At 37.2% G+C, this 18,387-nt stretch overlaps 1 protein-coding gene across 2 annotated transcripts in view; it reads left to right on the top strand.

The window, feature by feature from the left end:
- slc4a10b (solute carrier family 4 member 10b) overlaps positions 1-18,387 on the top strand; it is a 109,076-nt gene that overhangs the window by 5,048 nt on the left and 85,641 nt on the right. Inside the window, exons 6-9 of one of the 2 annotated variants that reach the window (XM_051709489.1) lie at positions 422-1,233; positions 7,622-7,690; positions 14,235-14,243; positions 14,975-15,005. In XM_051709489.1, coding sequence (XP_051565449.1) covers positions 422-1,233; positions 7,622-7,690; positions 14,235-14,243; positions 14,975-15,005 — 921 coding nt within the window. Of the gene's footprint in view, positions 1-421; positions 1,234-7,462; positions 7,691-14,234; positions 14,244-14,974; positions 15,006-18,387 lie in introns of those variants that run through there. The other variant, XM_051709487.1, reaches the window with a different exon arrangement.

The raw sequence follows: 18,387 nt of genomic DNA, 5'->3' as shown, positions 1-18,387 counted from the left end.
GATTAGGGTGCCAAGTTTCAAGACATAGCCTAAAAACCGAATATTAGAACACCTGTCAGCTTTTGGGCATCTGATGGTTTATCCCGAGAAAACTATTGCCAAACACCGGCCAACCAAGATTCGCTCTGGAAAGCTTAAAAATGTAACAAAAAAAATGTTTGACCTCATTTACTACTTTGTATTTTTTATTGTATTCTCATTAGCAAAATGCATGCATGAAAAGAACATGCAGTGTGCACATGCATTTGTCCGTGTGCTGTGATAATTTGTTAATTTGCGCAATTACGCACAGAATGTAAAATCGATATTGAGCGTCATTGTTTGCTCTTGAATGTCCGTGACATGTCTGCAACGCTTTATTTACTCCAAGCTACGCCTCTCATATGCAACATTAACGTGTTTGTCCACCATCTTTCTCCAGTGTCTACACAGGTTGCGACATTGATCGGTTGACGCCGTCCCCGGGTGACTCGCCGCGCTCTCAGATCATGCCTAGCGCAAGATATGCCATGGCTGGTTCTTTCCTGCAGGACCAATTTGTCAGCTCGTATGCCAAGTCCCGCTTTCACCCTGGCGTCGGAGGCGCTCCTGGCACGGACCGCAGCGTCCCACTTAGTAACAGCTTGCTCTCCCCGCAACAAGCCGAGGAGACCACGGTGGCCTCCCCGCAGCGATGGTTTGTCACCCCTGCCAACAACCGACTGGACTTTGCCGCCTCGGCATACGATGCCGCCGCGGCTGCTGATTTCGCCGGTAACGCGGCCACCCTTCTGTCGTACGCAGCTGCCGGAGTGAAAGCGCTGCCCCTGCCCGGGGCGGGATGCTCCAACAGACCTCTGGGGTACTATGGCGAGCCGCCGGGGTGGGGCACTCGCACCCCGCCGCAATATTGCAGCAAGTCCAGCTCCGTCCTCTCCTGCTGGCCGTCCAATTCCGTGGGGAGCACCAGAACGACGACCTCCAGTTACCTGCTACCTGGTCTCGAGGATGGCGACCCTATCGCGGCCGAAAGGTCACCGGATGAATCCAAACCGAAAGACCTATCGGAATCCAGCTGGATAGAAACGCCGTCCTCAATTAAGTCCATCGACTCGAGCGATTCTGGGATTTTTGAGCAAGCCAAGCGGAGGAGGATTTCGCCATCTGCCACGCCGGTTTCAGAAACCTCGTCTCCGTTAAAATCCGAAATGTTAACGCCGAGGGAATGCGAGAAAAACTGTTCCAAGGACATCGGCTACTACAGCTTTTACCCCCACAGTTAGAAACTGGAAAACTAGTGCATGGCTCATATATTCAAGGAGTGATTTATTTATCTATTTATTCCTATTTATGTGCTTATTCATTTATTACTTGGGTATTTATTCATGGATCATCTGACCAATCTCGGTCGCGTCGTTCAAAGGACGTTACCAAACGCGCATCGGTTTTGAATGAAAATCTTCGATGCGGAAAAAGGTGTTTTTGGTCCCAAATGACATTTATTTAAGGTTTTATCTGTTAAGCCTATTGTAAGTATGAAAGCACTGTACATATTTGTACTTATCTATCCATTTGTGGTTTTCTCGTTCAATGTTGATGTACAAAAGCGCATTAGTTTCATGTTTGAATGTACTTAGAAGACGAATAGCTACATATACTCAATATTTTGATGTTTAAAAAAAAAAAAAAGAAGAAGAAAAGAAAAGTATCTAACACGTATAGGCTCCCTTTTCCAGATTAAAATTTGAAGTAGCTGCTCACCTGTTGAAGGGCCCGCCAAAAGAGTTGTCAGATGTCGGCTTTTATTGATGTTGCTTTTTAGAGTCGCGTTGTCTGTTAGGGGATATAGTAGTCCGTAGTTTCATCGTGCTCGGCATTTCCATTTTGTGGACGTTGTTGTAAAGCTGTCAGAGCATAAGTCTGAACCATTCCAGCTTAAAATCATGGATATCTCATGACCGTTTTGTAGGGAGAAAATACAGACTACCACGTATTACCAACCCAGACATTTTCATTTGTATTTCATGGGCTGTATTCTCATGAAGAAAAACGCAAATTAGGCCTGCTAATGTGTAAAGGTCATGTAACTGTGGTGTGTTTACTTGCAATAAATATGAAAGAATGTGAAAACCCTGGAGGAGTAGCTTACACAAGATTCCAAACTGGTTCCAAAACCAAATAAATCTGTTCCAAGAGAGCTCCCAGTCACAATGTGAATATTGTTCCATTTGTTGCCTGGACATTTGCATAATAAAATGTAAAGAGTAAAGCATTGCAACAGATAATCGAATCGCCATGCACAGCTTTTACCATCAATTTCTATAGGATGCTCGTTTAATTCGATTATATTTTTAGTGAACAGGATGCTAAAGGCTATGCTAAATGTCTGAATGTTGCATTAGATTACAAAATACATTTTAAGAAATATAGCACACACTTAAGCAACATATTTCACAAGAAAAGGTTTGTTAGGTTTGGAACGATTGAAATGATGAAAATGAAGGCATGCAGTATTGTGACACTTTGTGGTTGTCAAACGCAACATGTCCATATAGTTCACGCGATGAACTACAACTACAACAGAGTAATCACTACTCTGCTAGGACACCTGTGTGAACATGAGGGGAACTTCATACATCCACAAAAAAATTAAAAAAATAAAAATGCATGAATAGAAGTTGAAGAATGAAGTTATAGTTCTAAGCATCATTTGTTTGCAGGTTCCATTTGGTTAGATATGCTATCTTATGCAACACAATTATTTCTTAAAGTGGGGCCCACAAATATACAATATCTAAATAAGCACGACAAAAACAACATCTAATAATTTGAATGCAACAAATTAAGTCGCATCTCATAAGCTTGAATCAGTAAATCTTTAAGCTTTAATAATAGGCCCATATCTCATTTGGGTTTTCATTTACAGGGAGTCATATGGCAGGATCAGAATACAATCTATTACATTTACATGTGCATTTAGTCAATTAGCAGACGCTTTTATCCATTTACAAAATGAGAAATGAAGAATTTCCATCCATGGATGTAAATGCGTAAATGAGCACTCAGCTATTCTATTACAGCTATAGCAAAATGATAGCTCTTTTTCCCATTTAAACCAAGACTTCATAAATTGTCCAGATTTTAGAATAAATCTATAGCCTAAAATGTCTTTAAATCTGTGCTATAACAGGATAATCAACGTGTCTACTTTGAGCATGCTCTATAATGTTTTATTGTGCGTAATTTATAATCGTTGGTCAAAATTCAGTTCATAAATAGTCGTTATAAGTAGTCAGACTTGCAATATTGCTATGCAAAACATAATGTCTCTTATGGAGTGAAATGAGAGAACATGCATGCTGTTTGATAATTGCTGCCTCCTTGTGGTTCACTTGCTACCTATAGTGAATGAAAAGATCTTTTAAAAATAATCACTTGAGTCTAGGTTTTCCATAGGTAATTTATTAAAATATATATATATATATATATTCATCTTAAAAAGTACAGTTGAATTTTTTCTTTATTGACTGTGTAAGAAAAAGCCAGAATAATATTGTAACATCAATCAGCTCAGCCACTGTAAACCACAAAATCTGTATTACACAAGTGCCAACACTAGAGGGCGACAATGTCATAATGATGAAATTGATTCATCCACTATATTGACTAAAGTATAGTTTCAGTGAATAATAACAATCAATAATACGCTATAATAGCTATAATAAAGTATGATTATATACTAATAGTTAACACCAAAATAACACAAACCCTAAAACTAGAGTGTGCCATGCCCTCTTCAGAAAAAAAAAACAACAAAAAAAAACATTAGGGTGGCCCCAAACATAAACATCACTTTAGACTATTCTCTAAGAATGGACACTTCCAATTTTTGCCATGCAAAGGCAAAATTCTGTAATTAAAATCGTTGTAATTTTTTGAGAAAATTGTTCAGGTATTTTATAATTTTTCAGGTTCAGTCTTGGCGTAGTTGCTAGATTTGTGCAGTATGATGTAAAAAGCAGCTTTATAGTAAGGTTATTTATATATATATATATATATATATACAGTACTGTGCAAAAGTCTTAGGCACATAAGATGTTTCACAAAAACATTTGTCTTATTTATATCATCAGCTTAAGTGTGTCAATAAGAAATATACATTTTGGACTCCCAAACATTCATTTTGCAAATAGAAAAGATTAGAATAGAAGAACAGGGAGCCCTGCAACAGATGTCATGGCCCCCACAGAGACCCCCCCCCCACCCACCACCACCACTATGTATGTATGTATGTATGTATGTATATATGTCAGCTTCACACTAATAATTTAAGAAGTTGAGCCATTATGCAGGCATGACAGTTGTGGTACAGATGGCAGATGTAAAATCACAGCTGTGTTGTGTTTCTGTGGAATGTTGATAGCCCTTAATACGAAAACACTGCACTTGACAGAAGTTAAGACAAAATATCAAGTGCTGTTGGCAAGTGATTGTAATGACGGAAGTGATGGATGACATAGCTATGTCATACAGATATTCACTGCAATATAATACATTAAGCATATGTAAATCCCTCGGATGTTTACTTATCTGAGTCGGATGCTTACATATAGTGCAGGCCAGGGCTAGTTGTCACATTGTTTAAGGAAGTGAATGTTTCTCAGAAACACTGAAAGTCAATTTCTGTATAGGCACTTTACTGTAAAAGGCTACTGAACTTGTCCAACCTTACTGAAAAAAAGAAAAGAAAAAAAGATGTAGGCTGATTTTGGAATGGCACACTACCATACTACTCATGCTACTTCTACCATAGACACATATGGCAAAAGAGTAGTATGGGTAGTATGCCATTCCGAACTCAGCAGTAGCTTATTGAACACATGTTGAGTTTTTGTGACTTGTTGTTTACAATACATGGGGTAAGTTGTCACAATGGGAACCTGCCATTAAACAGCCTATTACAGACTTTTAAGCTAAATTTAAACTGTAAAACAAATTATGACGCACATTTATGAAACAGCAAAATTACAAATTAAATACATTTACAGCATATAAAACACATATGCCCAATCCTGACATTTATTATTGCAAAATTTGTCCTAAGAGTTCCATCTTTCACTTAAAATCTACCTACATTATATAGTCTGAATCATGTATTCCAGTGTGGTTTTATTGTGTTCACATAAGAGGTCAAACGATAGTGGATTTTGATAATACCGATAACGTTGGTGGTGCAAAAGGCCGATAAAATAGTTCAAGATTTGTTGTATAACGTGGGACTTTTAACTATAAACAAGCTCAAAATATACCATGGACTCTTGTTTTGAAATGACATGGACTTGCCTCCATTACAATGCTCTGTATGTAAATATTTACCAACTGAAGCTTTTTATAGCCTGTATATTCACCAGATGAAGTTTACTGATGAGGAGTTAAAAAAAAAAAAAAAAAAAGTTTGGCAACTATCGGCATAGATTTTTGCCGATAACAATAGTTCCAAAAAGCAACTATCGACAACAATTAATCAGTAAAACCAATATATAAATTTAGGTTTACATCTATAAGAGGTTGACCGATAGTGGATTTTGACGATACCGATAACTTAGGTGGTGCAAAAGGCCGATAACGATTAATCGACTGATAGTTAAAAAAATAAATAAACTGATTTATGGAGTCTTTCCTTACAATGAAGAGCACAGACACTCGGGCTCAAAAATGAATAAAATCACAAAAGCAATGTATTGTGCAACCAAAATCCCAATAATAACAAGAAAAATTCAGATTTGGTGTATAATGCGGGACTTTTAACTATAAACAAGCCCATAATACACCAGGGACTCTTATTTTGAAATGATAGAGACTTCCTTTACAATGCTCTGTATGTAAATATTTACCAACTGAAGCTTTTTATAGCCTGTATATTCACCAGATTAATTTTATTGATGAGAAGTTAAAAAAAAAAAAGAAGAAGCCACTATCGGCACCGATTAATCTGTAAAACCGATATATCGGTCTACCTCTATTTCACATTTACCCAACAGCTATTATAAAAATATGATGATACTGGAATTTTAGTTTGGAGGATAGAATTAATAAAAATGGAAAACTCTGTCATCATTTTCTCACACTCATGTTGTTCCAAACTCACATGACTTTCTGTCTTTCATGGAACACAAAAGTAGCATTGTAAAAAAAATACATAAATCCAATAAATTTACAGTCAAATACAGACAACTGTTGTTGCCAGAAATTTACCGTAAAAATACAGCGACCATGTTCAGGCTTTACGGGATGTCATTTTGATGCCTGTATATTTGATAGTTTAATACCATTTACTATGTTATTAGATGATATACACTAAATATATTAACCTTCTGGAACCTTAAAAGACACCGTAGTAACTTCAAAAGGCCACATGATGACTTAAAGTTCATCAAGAGTGACCCTTTCAGGAGCAATAATTAATACACATGTAGAGACACAAACACAAATCACCATCAGGAAACACATGTGACTAAAATAATGCAATAAAGATTAACTAAACTACATTAAATATAACACAGAACACCCCGATGTACATAACTGAAATTATAAATATGAAGAAACTATATAAAATATAATGAAATGTGATGTGTCAGGACTTCTGGGAATGCCCGATTATTGTTTATCAATAGTTTTCCATAAAAAAATGTTATATTGTTAAATATAATATACATTTTTACCGTTAATTATACAGTATAATCATACTTTTTACATCTAAAAAACAACTGTAAAATTACACGTATTTACTTGTTAAATATATTATAATTTTTACTGTGTATGTTAATGGACCTCACCGTTAACCAATTAACATTTTTACTGTCGCATTTTCCCATTAAAGTCACTGACATTGTCTCAGTCACCATCCACTTTCACTGTATGGACTGAAACCATCATACTGCCTAACATCATCTTTTGTGTTCCACGGAAGAGAGTAAGTCATACAGGTTTGGAACAACATGAGGGTGAGTAAATTATGACAATTTTTTTTTTTTATTTTTTTTTTTTTTTTATTTTTTGTTATTGTGGGGTGAACTATCCCTTTAAGGTTTTTTAAGGAAACATACAAAACTCACTGCTAGAGAAAACATTTGTGCATTTGGACATTGTACTCACATTATAGTTACTCAGACACAGCCCTTGTGACAACTTTCCTGTGTGACAACTAACCCCGGTCTCCCCCTACAACGCTGCATTATAATACCATAAGAAGATCTGAATCCCCATAAACCAAAATTAAGCAGGCTTTTATAGTTTTGTGACAATAAAAGTAACTAATGCTTACATATACACTCCTCTAATACCAAGTTAGTAGTGCAGTTTGACAGTCTAATCTCTCTTCTAAGGGCCAGTATAATAAAATTAAGAGGCACTATGTAAAAAGAATTCCCCCTCCCTTCTGTTGCGTCACACAGCAGATAAATGCGCTCTTATGAATGAGAATAAAATCTCTGCGCCCCTTCAACAGCACTAAAATCTCTTCACTAAATATGTGATCGCACCGTGTCTGCCCTGACAGCGTGTTGCCACCTGAACGCGAACCGGAACGCGTTGGTTACGCATCTCATCCCCGGACACTACACGCGCACTACACACAGTACAGCTGTTCTACAGGTACAGAAAGATGGATGCGAAGGACCAAGGCGCACAAATGGAGCCTCTGCTGCCGACGGTAAGATGCTCTTTTTAACATGACACAGACGATTGAGCATATAGAGCTCTGCAGTGCAGGATCATGCGTTGTGGTTTTTGGCGTACGGACTGAATTTATGTAACAGATACCTTATGCATCCATAAATGGATCTCACTCGTTTTCTTTTTCTTGCTTTGGCCATTTTGGAGGTACGCCGGGTGGGCGCGTGCCGCACATGTACGTATAGCTCACGACAAGTCAGTGTTGTTCACTGCTGCATTGCATGACTAAATGTTGCGGCTTTTGCGTGTGGCACATCAGGGCGCGTTTTAATAACGCAGAGCACTCGGGGATTGCTCATTTGGGTGACTGTGAGAGTATATTGGCAACAGGTTCACTTCACTGTCATGGAATATAAGAGACGTCTTTATTTAGGGACATTTAAAAGGCTTAGCAAAACCAAGGGTTAATGACGTTCTTTATAGGATCAAGATCTTGATAAGAAAGTTGATTTGTACATCGAATGCAAACTCGTTTATTAATTACCTGTAAATGGTCCATGGGTCAGTGTGATTAATATCTCACGTACTAATAGCTGTAGCCTAATAAGGTTATTCTCCTGTCAAGAATATATCTGGGTCATATTTCACCCCAAAAGTAAAAAAAAAAAAAAAAAAAAAAAAAAACGAAGGTATTTTGCATAAAGGCAAGCTAATTTTTTGTATTGTACATTTTTGCAAAAATAAGTATGGATATAAATAAATACATAAATATAAATCTATATCTATCTATCTATCTGTCTGTCTGTCTGTCTGTCTGTCTGTCTGTCTGTGGCATCTATCTATCTGTCTGTATGTCTGTCTGTCTGTCTGTGGCATCTGTCTATCTGTCTGTATGTCTATCTGTCTGTCTGTCTGTCTGTGGCATCTATCTATCTGTCTGTGGCATCTATCTATCTATCTATCTATCTATCTATCTATCTGTCTGTCTGTCTGTCTGTCTGTCTGTCTGTGGCATCTATCTGTCTATCTATCTATCTATCTGTCTGTATGTCTATCTGTCTGTCTGTGGCATCTATCTATCTATCTGTCTGTCTGTCTGTCTGTCTGTCTGTCTGTCTGTCTGTCTGTCTGTCGGTCTGTCTGTCTGTGGCATCTATCTATCTGTCTGTCTGTATGTCTATCTGTCTGTCTGTCTGTCTGTGGTATCTATCTATCTATCTGTCTGTCTGTCTGTCTGTCTGTCTGTGGCATCTATCTATCTGTCTGTCTCTATCTATCTGTCTGTGGCATCTATCTATCTGTCTGTCTATATCTATCTATCTGTCTGTCTGTCTGTCTGTGGCATCTATCTATCTGTCTGTATATCTATCTGTCTGTCTGTCTGTCTGTCTGTGGCATCTATCTATCTGTCTGTGGCATCTATCTATCTATCTATCTATCTGTCTGTCTATCTGTCTGTCTGTCTGTCTTTCTGTCTGTCTATCTATCTATCTATCTGTCTGTCTATCTATCTGTCTGTCTGTCTGTCTGTCTGTCTATCATTATAATTAAGTGTATTATAATAAATATACCACACACACACACATACACTATATTGCCAAAAGTATTCGCTCACCCATCCAAATAATTGAATTCAGGTGTTCCAATCACTTTCATGGCCACAGGTGTATAAAATGAAGCACCTAGGCATGCAGACTGCTTCTACAAACATTTGTGAAAGAATGGGCCGCTCTCAGGAGCTCAGTGAATTCCAGCGTGGTACTGTGATAGGATGCCACCTGTGCAACAAGTCCAGTCGTGAAATTTCCTCGCTACTAAATATTCCACAGTCAACTGTCAGTGGTATTATAACAAAGTGGAAGCGATTGGGAATGACAGTAACTCAGCCACGAAGTGGTAGGCCACGTAAAATGACAGAGCGGGGTCAGCGGCTGCTGAGGTGCATAGTGCGCAGAGGTCGCCAACTTTCTGCAGAGTCAATCGCTACAGACCTCCAAAGTTCATGTGGCCTTCAGATTAGCTCAAGAACAGTGCGTAGAGAGCTTCATGGAATGGGTTTCCATGGCCGAGCAGCTGCATCCAAGCCATACATCACCAAGTGCAATGCAAAGCGTCAGATGCAGTGGTGTAAAGCACGCCGCCACTGGACTCTAGAGCAGTGGAGACGCGTTCTCTGGAGTGACGAATCACGCTTCTCCATCTGGCAATCTGATGGACAAGTCTGGGTTTGGCGGTTGCCAGGAGAACGGTACTTGTCTGACTGCATTGTGCCAACTGTGAAGTTTGGTGGAGGGGGGATTATGGTGTGGGGTCGTTTTTCAGGAGCTGGGCTTGGCCCCTTAGTTCCAGTGAAAGGAACTCTGAATGCTTCAGCATACCAAGAGATTTTGGACAATTCCATGCTCCCAACTTTGTGGGAACAGTTTGGGGATGGCCCCTTCCTGTTCCAACATGACTGCGCACCAGTGCACAAAGCAAGGTCCATAAAGACATGGATGAGCGAGTTTGGTGTGGAAGAACTTGACTGGCCTGCACAGAGTCCTGACCTCAACCCGACAGAGCACCTTTGGGATGAATTAGAGCGAAGACTGCGAGCCAGGCCTTCTCGTCCAACATCAGTGTCTGACCTCACAAATGCGCTTCTGGAAGAATGGTCAAAAATTCCCATAAACACACTCCTAAACCTTGTGGAAAGCCTTCCCAGAAGAGTTGAAGCTGTTATAGCTGCAAAGGGTGGGCCGACGTCATATCAAACCCTATGGATTAAGAATGGGATGTCACTTAAGTTCATATGCGTCTAAAGGCAGATGAGCGAATACTTTTGCCAATATAGTGTATATACTGTATATATAGCCTATATATTGTTTAAATGGTAATGTATTTATACAACATTTTTGTACTGCTTTTATGCTAATTTAAAGACATTTTTCATATTCAAAACAACTTAAGCTCAATCGAAAACATTTGTGGAATTATGAAAAATGAATATTAAAAAAAATTTGATTTTGACTTGTCCCTTGTTTATTAAAAAAAAAAAAAAAAAAAAAAATATATATATATATATATATATATATATATATATATATATATATATATATATCTGGTTACAGTGAGGCACTTACAATGGAAGTCAATGGGGCCAGTTCATAAACATTAAAATACACACTGTTTCCAAAAGTATAACCACAAGATATAAACATTATACATTTTAACATGATTTTAGTGTGATAAAATCGCTTACTAACCTTTAAAGGTGCACTCAGTAGCTTTTTTTGTTTTTGTAATTTTGGACATACAGTGACACCTAGCGACTTGGATGCAGCATCATTCAAAATCAATAGTTTTCTGTTACATTAGGCAGGTCATGTGATTCTAACATGGCCGCCCCCATGTGCGGACCCTCTCCGTGTAGAATAAAACAGCTTTTATAAGGTTACTGATATGACTGGAGTCTGGAGTCTTCATCGCATGTGAGTGTTCATGATTTTATTCATATTTTTCAAAATTACAATTAATTTCTATAGGGGTAAATCTTTTTTAATGAGGAAAAATTACTGAATGCACCTTTAACTGTGTAAAGTTCCAATATTATAACACCAGTAAACCTTGCAATCTGGTAAAATGCTGTAAAGCAGGCAAATCCCTGATTTATATTACACTAAAACCATGGTAACACATATAGTGTTTACATCTTGTGGCTATACGTTTGAAACTATATGTATTTTAGTGTTTAAAGACTGACCGATTTCACCTTCATTGTAAATAAGGGACGAGTCAAAATTATCTTTGGGTAAACAGCATTATGCCACAAATGCTGTCGATTGAACTTAACTTGTATTGAACCTGGAATATTCATTTAAATACAAGAAATCATTGTATTACAGTAAGTATTACAGCAAAAAAATACAGTAGTAATCATTATCATACACAGACGGAACATGCAGAGGTTATCAATTTTTTCTGCACTTATTTTTGGGTAAAATCTTTTTGTAATTCTGTGGAAGAGTTGAACCTCCTGAGACCCCACATCCACATGCGTGAACATTACATTTTGGTTTCGCTATAGGCTATGCATAATTTAATCTAAACTGACTGATCTCAGTTCTGGAGAATCTGTGCTGTCAGTAAAGCATTAAACTTTCAATGGACAAAGTCACGTGACAAAACAACATGGCGCTGATCACAACGGAGTTTGTGTTTGGGAGAAACGGCAACAAAACTACATCTGGTAAGAAACCTAATTAAGTTTTTACATTAAAACCTGTTTGAGTCAAAAGATTAGAGTCTCTAGTTTCATCCTATATGCCATTTTAAAAATGTCATCGATTTATCGCTGTTAAACACAATGACCACGTGCATGGACTATAGGCTCATTTCCCTTAACATATCCTATATTCACTGTTCATTATCACATTGAGAATCAATGGATGCATCCAAAAACTGGAAAATGTTGCTTTCAGAGGCTTTAGGATGAAAATAAGATGCATTTCAAACTGTTCTGAGACCAGTGCAGACAGACAGCACACTGGAGGTTAAGTCATTCACTAAATAGGGAGCAAGGGATATGCTATATGCTCTCTATGAAGTGCATTCAATCCAAACTTCCTATTTAAAGTTCAGTTTCAGGCTACAGATGGTGTTTGGACCACTCAACATGTTTGGCAGACATGAGACAATGGTAATCAGTACATAGATTCAGAATTTATAATGTATCATTTTATTTTAACATGGTTGGCAGTGATTGGATGATGCTGGCCATAACTTTGAATCAGAATTAATTATGCTAATTTCTGATGTAATGTCTGTAACATCTCAAAAACAGGAATATACATCACTCCTGTAAACATAATGAACAATTTGATGAAAAGAATCTGACTTTCTATAGCTTGGTATTATTTCACAGCATAGTCCCGCTGTCCACATATGTGGACATACGTTTTTAAGACAACCATTTGGTCTAAACATTTTGTTTTTTGTTTTTGCATGTTTCTTAGGGGCTACTAGTTACAACTCAAAAAGGGAAATGGAAAATGCCCACAGCAGTCACGCTCGGGTCTCAGGAGGGTAACAATGTACTCATATTGTAAAACAGTACTCATATTGCGTGATCATATGAGTGGTAGTGGCATAGTGGACTAAAGCACTGAACTGGTAAGCGGAAGGTTGTTGGTTCAATCCCCACAACCACCACCATTGTGTCCTTGAGTAAGGCACTTAACTCCAGGTTGCTCCAGGGGGGTTGTCCCTGTAATCAGGGCACTGTAAGTTGCTTTGGATGAAAGCGTCAGCCAAATGCATAAATGTAAATATTGGTAGCTGAAAGCATTATCAGATTAGGCAAAATATTTAATAAAGAATCACTTTTTAGAATGTGTAGAGTGACATTCCGATTCCAATTGAAATTTTCAGTGGGTATCTGTGCGCGCAGATTCTGTGTGGGCCTGATGCTAGTTCAATGAGAGTCATCATAGAGAATAATGGGAATTATTGAAAAAACAAAAAGATGGAAATGTGCTTAACTGTCATGAAAATAATGTCACAGTGCAAAAATTCTTAATGGCCATAAAAATAAACTTAATTTTATTTAAAATATATGAAAATATAATTTCAAGTATAACACTAGATTTTATCATGGCCCTTTCAACTTGGATCCTTAAGCACATCTCCTACTGCTTCATAATTCCATACGATTTCTCAATAAAACTGTAATTTTGCTTTACAGTGCTGTAAAAGTGCTTCTGCAGTATATGATAGCCTATGTTTAATCCAGGATGTATTAACTTTCTCAGAGAGCGGGTTTGACAGCTGTCTGTCTCGCTTTAATTTACAAGTAGGATGAGTGTCCCAGCAGCCATAGATTATCTGTGACCCCAAAGCAATAAATCAGGCTGTCCGGCATCAGATGATCAGAGTGTATTGAGTTATGCAATGACTCTGATGGAGTGTCCAAACCTTAAAGCATTAACTGTGTAAATCTGTATCTATATTTTCATTAATCAATATGTATATTGTCTAAATGACTATTTACAAGGTGACACTAGTCACATGTAGACTATAACAATGGATATATTGTAATTGCTAATGGGTTAAAAGAGCTAAAGCTAACGTGTCATATTTAAAATATTTTTGGGAAGACTTGGGATTATCTGTTCGGTTGAGTGTTCTGGGAAATCTTTTTGAAAACAATCATTATAAAGTGGCTTGCAGTTGTTTTATTGCTGGTTCAGTCTAACTGGAGCAGACAGATTTCCAGAGCATGTAGGGAGGTACGCAGTGAGATCACCGTTCCTCAGATATAAACAGGACTTGTTTACATAATTAAAGGACAAATGTTTTTCCTCTCTAGTTTCCTGGGTTGATGAAATCTGCGACTTTAGTATGAGCAGCCCAGATACTTGACCATAAAACTGCCACTGCCTCATGATGGCAAGACAAGGCCTAGTTTTATCAGGCTGAGAGCTCATTTGCACTTGTCCAGATGCAGTGGCCTCTATTTCTGTTTGACATGATGAATGGCACTCCAAGTTGCCTGACTCGAAATCATTTCTGAGAGTGGTTGGTAACTGAATGAGCCAAAATAGAGGATAGAAGTTACTGATGATATATCTCAGCAAATATATCATGTCATACACTAGTTTATGGGGTTATATCATGAGGAATAACATTTTTCTTTATTTTATTTTTTTTATTATAAAAAAGTTAATTGTACTACATACTGTAACCTTCTTAAAATAGACAATTTATCGAAACTAAGCCGGCAAAAATGTGGTAAAATCTGTCAAAGCTTCTGCTTTCTTTTTTTTTTTTTTTTTTTTTTTGTCTGTGTGTAGCACCTACAACTCTGCAGATCCTTCTGAAGAACCACAATGTTAGAAACAAGCAGCTGAAGTTCCTATTTTTAACCAAATCTCTGATCATTACAGTCTGATCTTCACAGTTTGAGTGACACATTTCAGTACGGATTGTTGATTGAGACCTCTCTGTTTCCCTTTTTTGATTTATAACTAGTAGCAACTAATAAACAAGCAAAAAACAAAAAACAAAAAAAAACATTCTAGAGAAAATTCGTTTTTCTAAAAGTCGATGTCCACATACGAGACTATGTTGTGTGATTTTAAATAACACTAAGCTATATAAAGTCAGATTTGTTTCTTCATATTGTTTATTATGTTTCCAGGAGTGTTGGTTATTCATATTTTTGAGATGGGGTTGCTCCGATACCAACATTTTGGCTTTGGTATGATACCAATCCTGGTACCTTGGCATCGATACTAACTCGATACTTAGGCAAAACGTATTAAATTATTTTTGGTAAAAAAAGAAAAAAAAAAGATGCACAACAAAGCTTTACAGTATTAATGAAAACATGAAATGAAAACAATCTGATTACCTGAGGCAAAAGGCTGCCATGGCTGAATCACAACATGCTGATATCCAGTACACTTGCTTATGTGATTTTGCTTACAGATAATAATACTAATAATATAACCATTTAATATTATATTAGTTACTATGAGTATTATTGCGACTGCTTTGAATATTACACTTTTATACAGCAGTAATATTTCCACTTCAATTTCACGCATCCAGTTAAATAAAGCTCTCATTTCTGAGGGACTTTTAATTTGAAAGATCTTTGAAGTTCTTCCTGTTTGTGAAGGGTTCGTTATATCAAGCTTCCCGTGACTCGCGAGCTGAAATCTCTGAGCTGCAATGGAGAAAGAGTCCATAGAGTTCACAGCCGTTTATACAATCAACACACTGCTCTGCGGCTCTGCAGATGGATACTATTGGACACACTGCATGAAAATCAAGCATTAGTAGTGTGTGTTGCGTTTGTGTGTGTGTTCGTGTGCGTGCCTGTTCGTGTGTGTGCCTGTGTGTGTATGTGTGAAGGAGATGACAGGGCAGAGAGGCGCCTCTAATTCATACTGTGGCACGCAGCCACATATTTCATTAAATGACATCCTTCTGCTGTTTAATGATCACACTTGGCCATATAGAGTTTGTTTATTATTATTTTCAAATGGTCTTTGATTTCATCTCAAAACTCTCACATTACATTACATTACATTTTGCTAATGACAGCATACTTTAATGTGGTACCAAAAATTAACAACAAGATAATATCGTACCATTTTACATTTTTTGGTATCGCAATATTTTGTTAGTACCAGTATACCGCGCAACACTATGAGACATTACAGACATTACAGATGATTTTTTGTAAAGCTGTATAACATTTTTGGATTCAAAGTAATGTCCAGTATCATCCAATCACTGCCAACAACCATGTTAAAAGTAAATGTAGCATTATACATTTCTGAATCTATGTATTGATTATCATTGTCCCATGTCTGCCAAACATATTGAGCTGTTCAAACATCATCTGCAGCCTGAAACTTAAGTTTTGGTCGGATTTTAGTATTGAATGCCCTTAGCTGCATAGAAAGCTTTAGGATGCTCCCTTGCTGCCTATTTAGTGAATGACTTAACCTCCAGTGTGCGGTCTGTCTTCACTGGTCTCAGAACAGTTTGAAATGCATCTTATTTTCATCCTAACTCCATATAAAGCCTCTGAAAGCAACATTTTCTAGTTTTTGGATGAACCTATTTATTCTCAATGTGATATAGGAATGCATTTACTGATGTTAATGAATAGAATCGTATTGCACAGTGATAGCAACATAAAATGTAACAAAATGTATATTAAAATGAAGCGAAATGACCCAAATATGTGTTAGAGTTCAAGATAGCTAACATGATTTTCTACTTTTGAGGAAATGCGGTACACATGTGTGGACATCATTTTTGTCAGGGTACTGACGTGCAAAAAAATTTACAGATATTTTAATGCAGCATATCAAATGAAACTAGAGACTATCCTCTTTACAACCAAACAGATTTCTTACCAGAGGCAAAAAAACTTGGTGCGGCAGAGGTTTACCAAAGTCAAAATACAACGGCCACACATGTGGACGCGGTGTCGCACGAGGTTAAAAAGAGGCTGCTTTTGAAGGATGGGGCAGTTAAATACTATTTTTAATCACAAACATGCAGCATGTGAGTAAAAGTGCCGTAAGTCATTTCACATGTAAAGACAACGTTTACATAAAGCCTTAAAGGCACAGCAGCAAAATGGACATAAAAACCAACTAGTTTTTGAGACAAAACTTTTCTAACATTATAAGTGGAACTCAGGGAAACATAAATAATAAACAAGTGTGTAATATGACACTTTTAAATAATATGACCTTTTGCGTTAAAGCATTAAAAGGATAGTTCACCCAAAAATGAAAATTCTCTCATCATTTACTCACCCTCATGAATTTCTTTCTTCTGCTGAACACAAAGATTTTGAGGAAGAATATTTCAGCACTGTTGGTTCATACAATGCAAGTGAATGGTGACCAGAACTTTGAAGCTACAAAAATCACATAGGTCAGTATAAAAGTAATCCATACGACTCCAGTTGTTAAATCCATGTCTTCAAAAGCGATATAATAGGTGTGAGTGTGAAACAGATCAATATTTAAGTCCTTTTTTACTATAAATCTACAATTTGACCAGCCCCCTGAGTTCTTCTGTTTTTTTGGCAATTCACACTCTCTGTGCATATTGCCACCTACTGGGCAGGGAGAGGAAAGAAATAAAAGGGAGGGATAAATGAAAATAAAAAATAAATCATTTTTGCACAACAGCCCAGTAGGTGGCTATATGCAAAAAGAATGTGAACTGTCAAAAAACCAAAACAAAAAAAAAAACACTCGTGAATGCGCATATGAGGGCTGGTCAAAGATTTATAATATTAATTATTGATCAGTTTCTCACCCATACCTATCATATCTCTTCTGAAGATATGGATTTTACCACTGGAGTATTATGGATTAATTTTTGGCTGCCTTTATGGGCTTTTTGGAGCTTTAAAATGTGATAAATGATGAGATAATTTTCTTTTTTGGGTGAACTACTACTTTAAAAGTGATAACAATTGGATCATTCACAGATGTACATTTGTTATGCATATACTGTATCTTTGGAGAATGCAAGAATGCTGCAAACAGATTTTAATGGCAGGCAAATCTTTAAGATGTCAGAGAGACTTAACACATCAGCATTAGATACAAAGTCTGTCTGGCCCAAACTCAGTGACCCGTTGGCAAATACTGAGTGTATTTGTTTGTGATAGCAAGTGGCACTGCTGTCCACAGCCACACCAGAAAAAAGCGTAACGTATACTTTGTTTTTTCCCACTAACAACTCTCTGCTGTAATCACTTGAGAGAAGATTTATATTTATCATTACTCTAGTGTTGGCAGAAAAGCAGCTTTTGAGTGACCCTTATAAAAGTTCTGAGTAGCGCTTACAGATTTTGGTTAATGACACTTTAACACCCGTTTAATTGAGATTATCAAAGTTATACGAGTCTCCAGGTCATTTCTGTAATGGCGTGCAAAGATTCAAAACTACATTAATGCAACCACCTGAATACACCTCTTCTATGATGAACATGTTTGATGGTGTAACCCTTCAGACATTGTAATAAAGGAAAAAAGTACCATTACCCTCCTGAGACCTGAGCATGACTGCTGTGGGCATTTTCCATTTTCCGTTTTAATTTGTAACAAGTAGCACCTAAGAAACATGCAAAGAAATATATGTTTTTTTGACCAAATATTTTTCAGAAAAATGTATGTCCACATATGTGGACAGTGGGACTAAGTTGTGAAATCT

Source organism: Myxocyprinus asiaticus, chromosome 10, assembly GCF_019703515.2.
Source record: "Myxocyprinus asiaticus isolate MX2 ecotype Aquarium Trade chromosome 10, UBuf_Myxa_2, whole genome shotgun sequence".
NCBI classification, from domain to species: domain Eukaryota; kingdom Metazoa; phylum Chordata; class Actinopteri; order Cypriniformes; family Catostomidae; genus Myxocyprinus; species Myxocyprinus asiaticus.
Note: the sequence above shows the minus strand (reverse complement) of the source record. Positions and strands in the feature narration are given on the sequence as shown.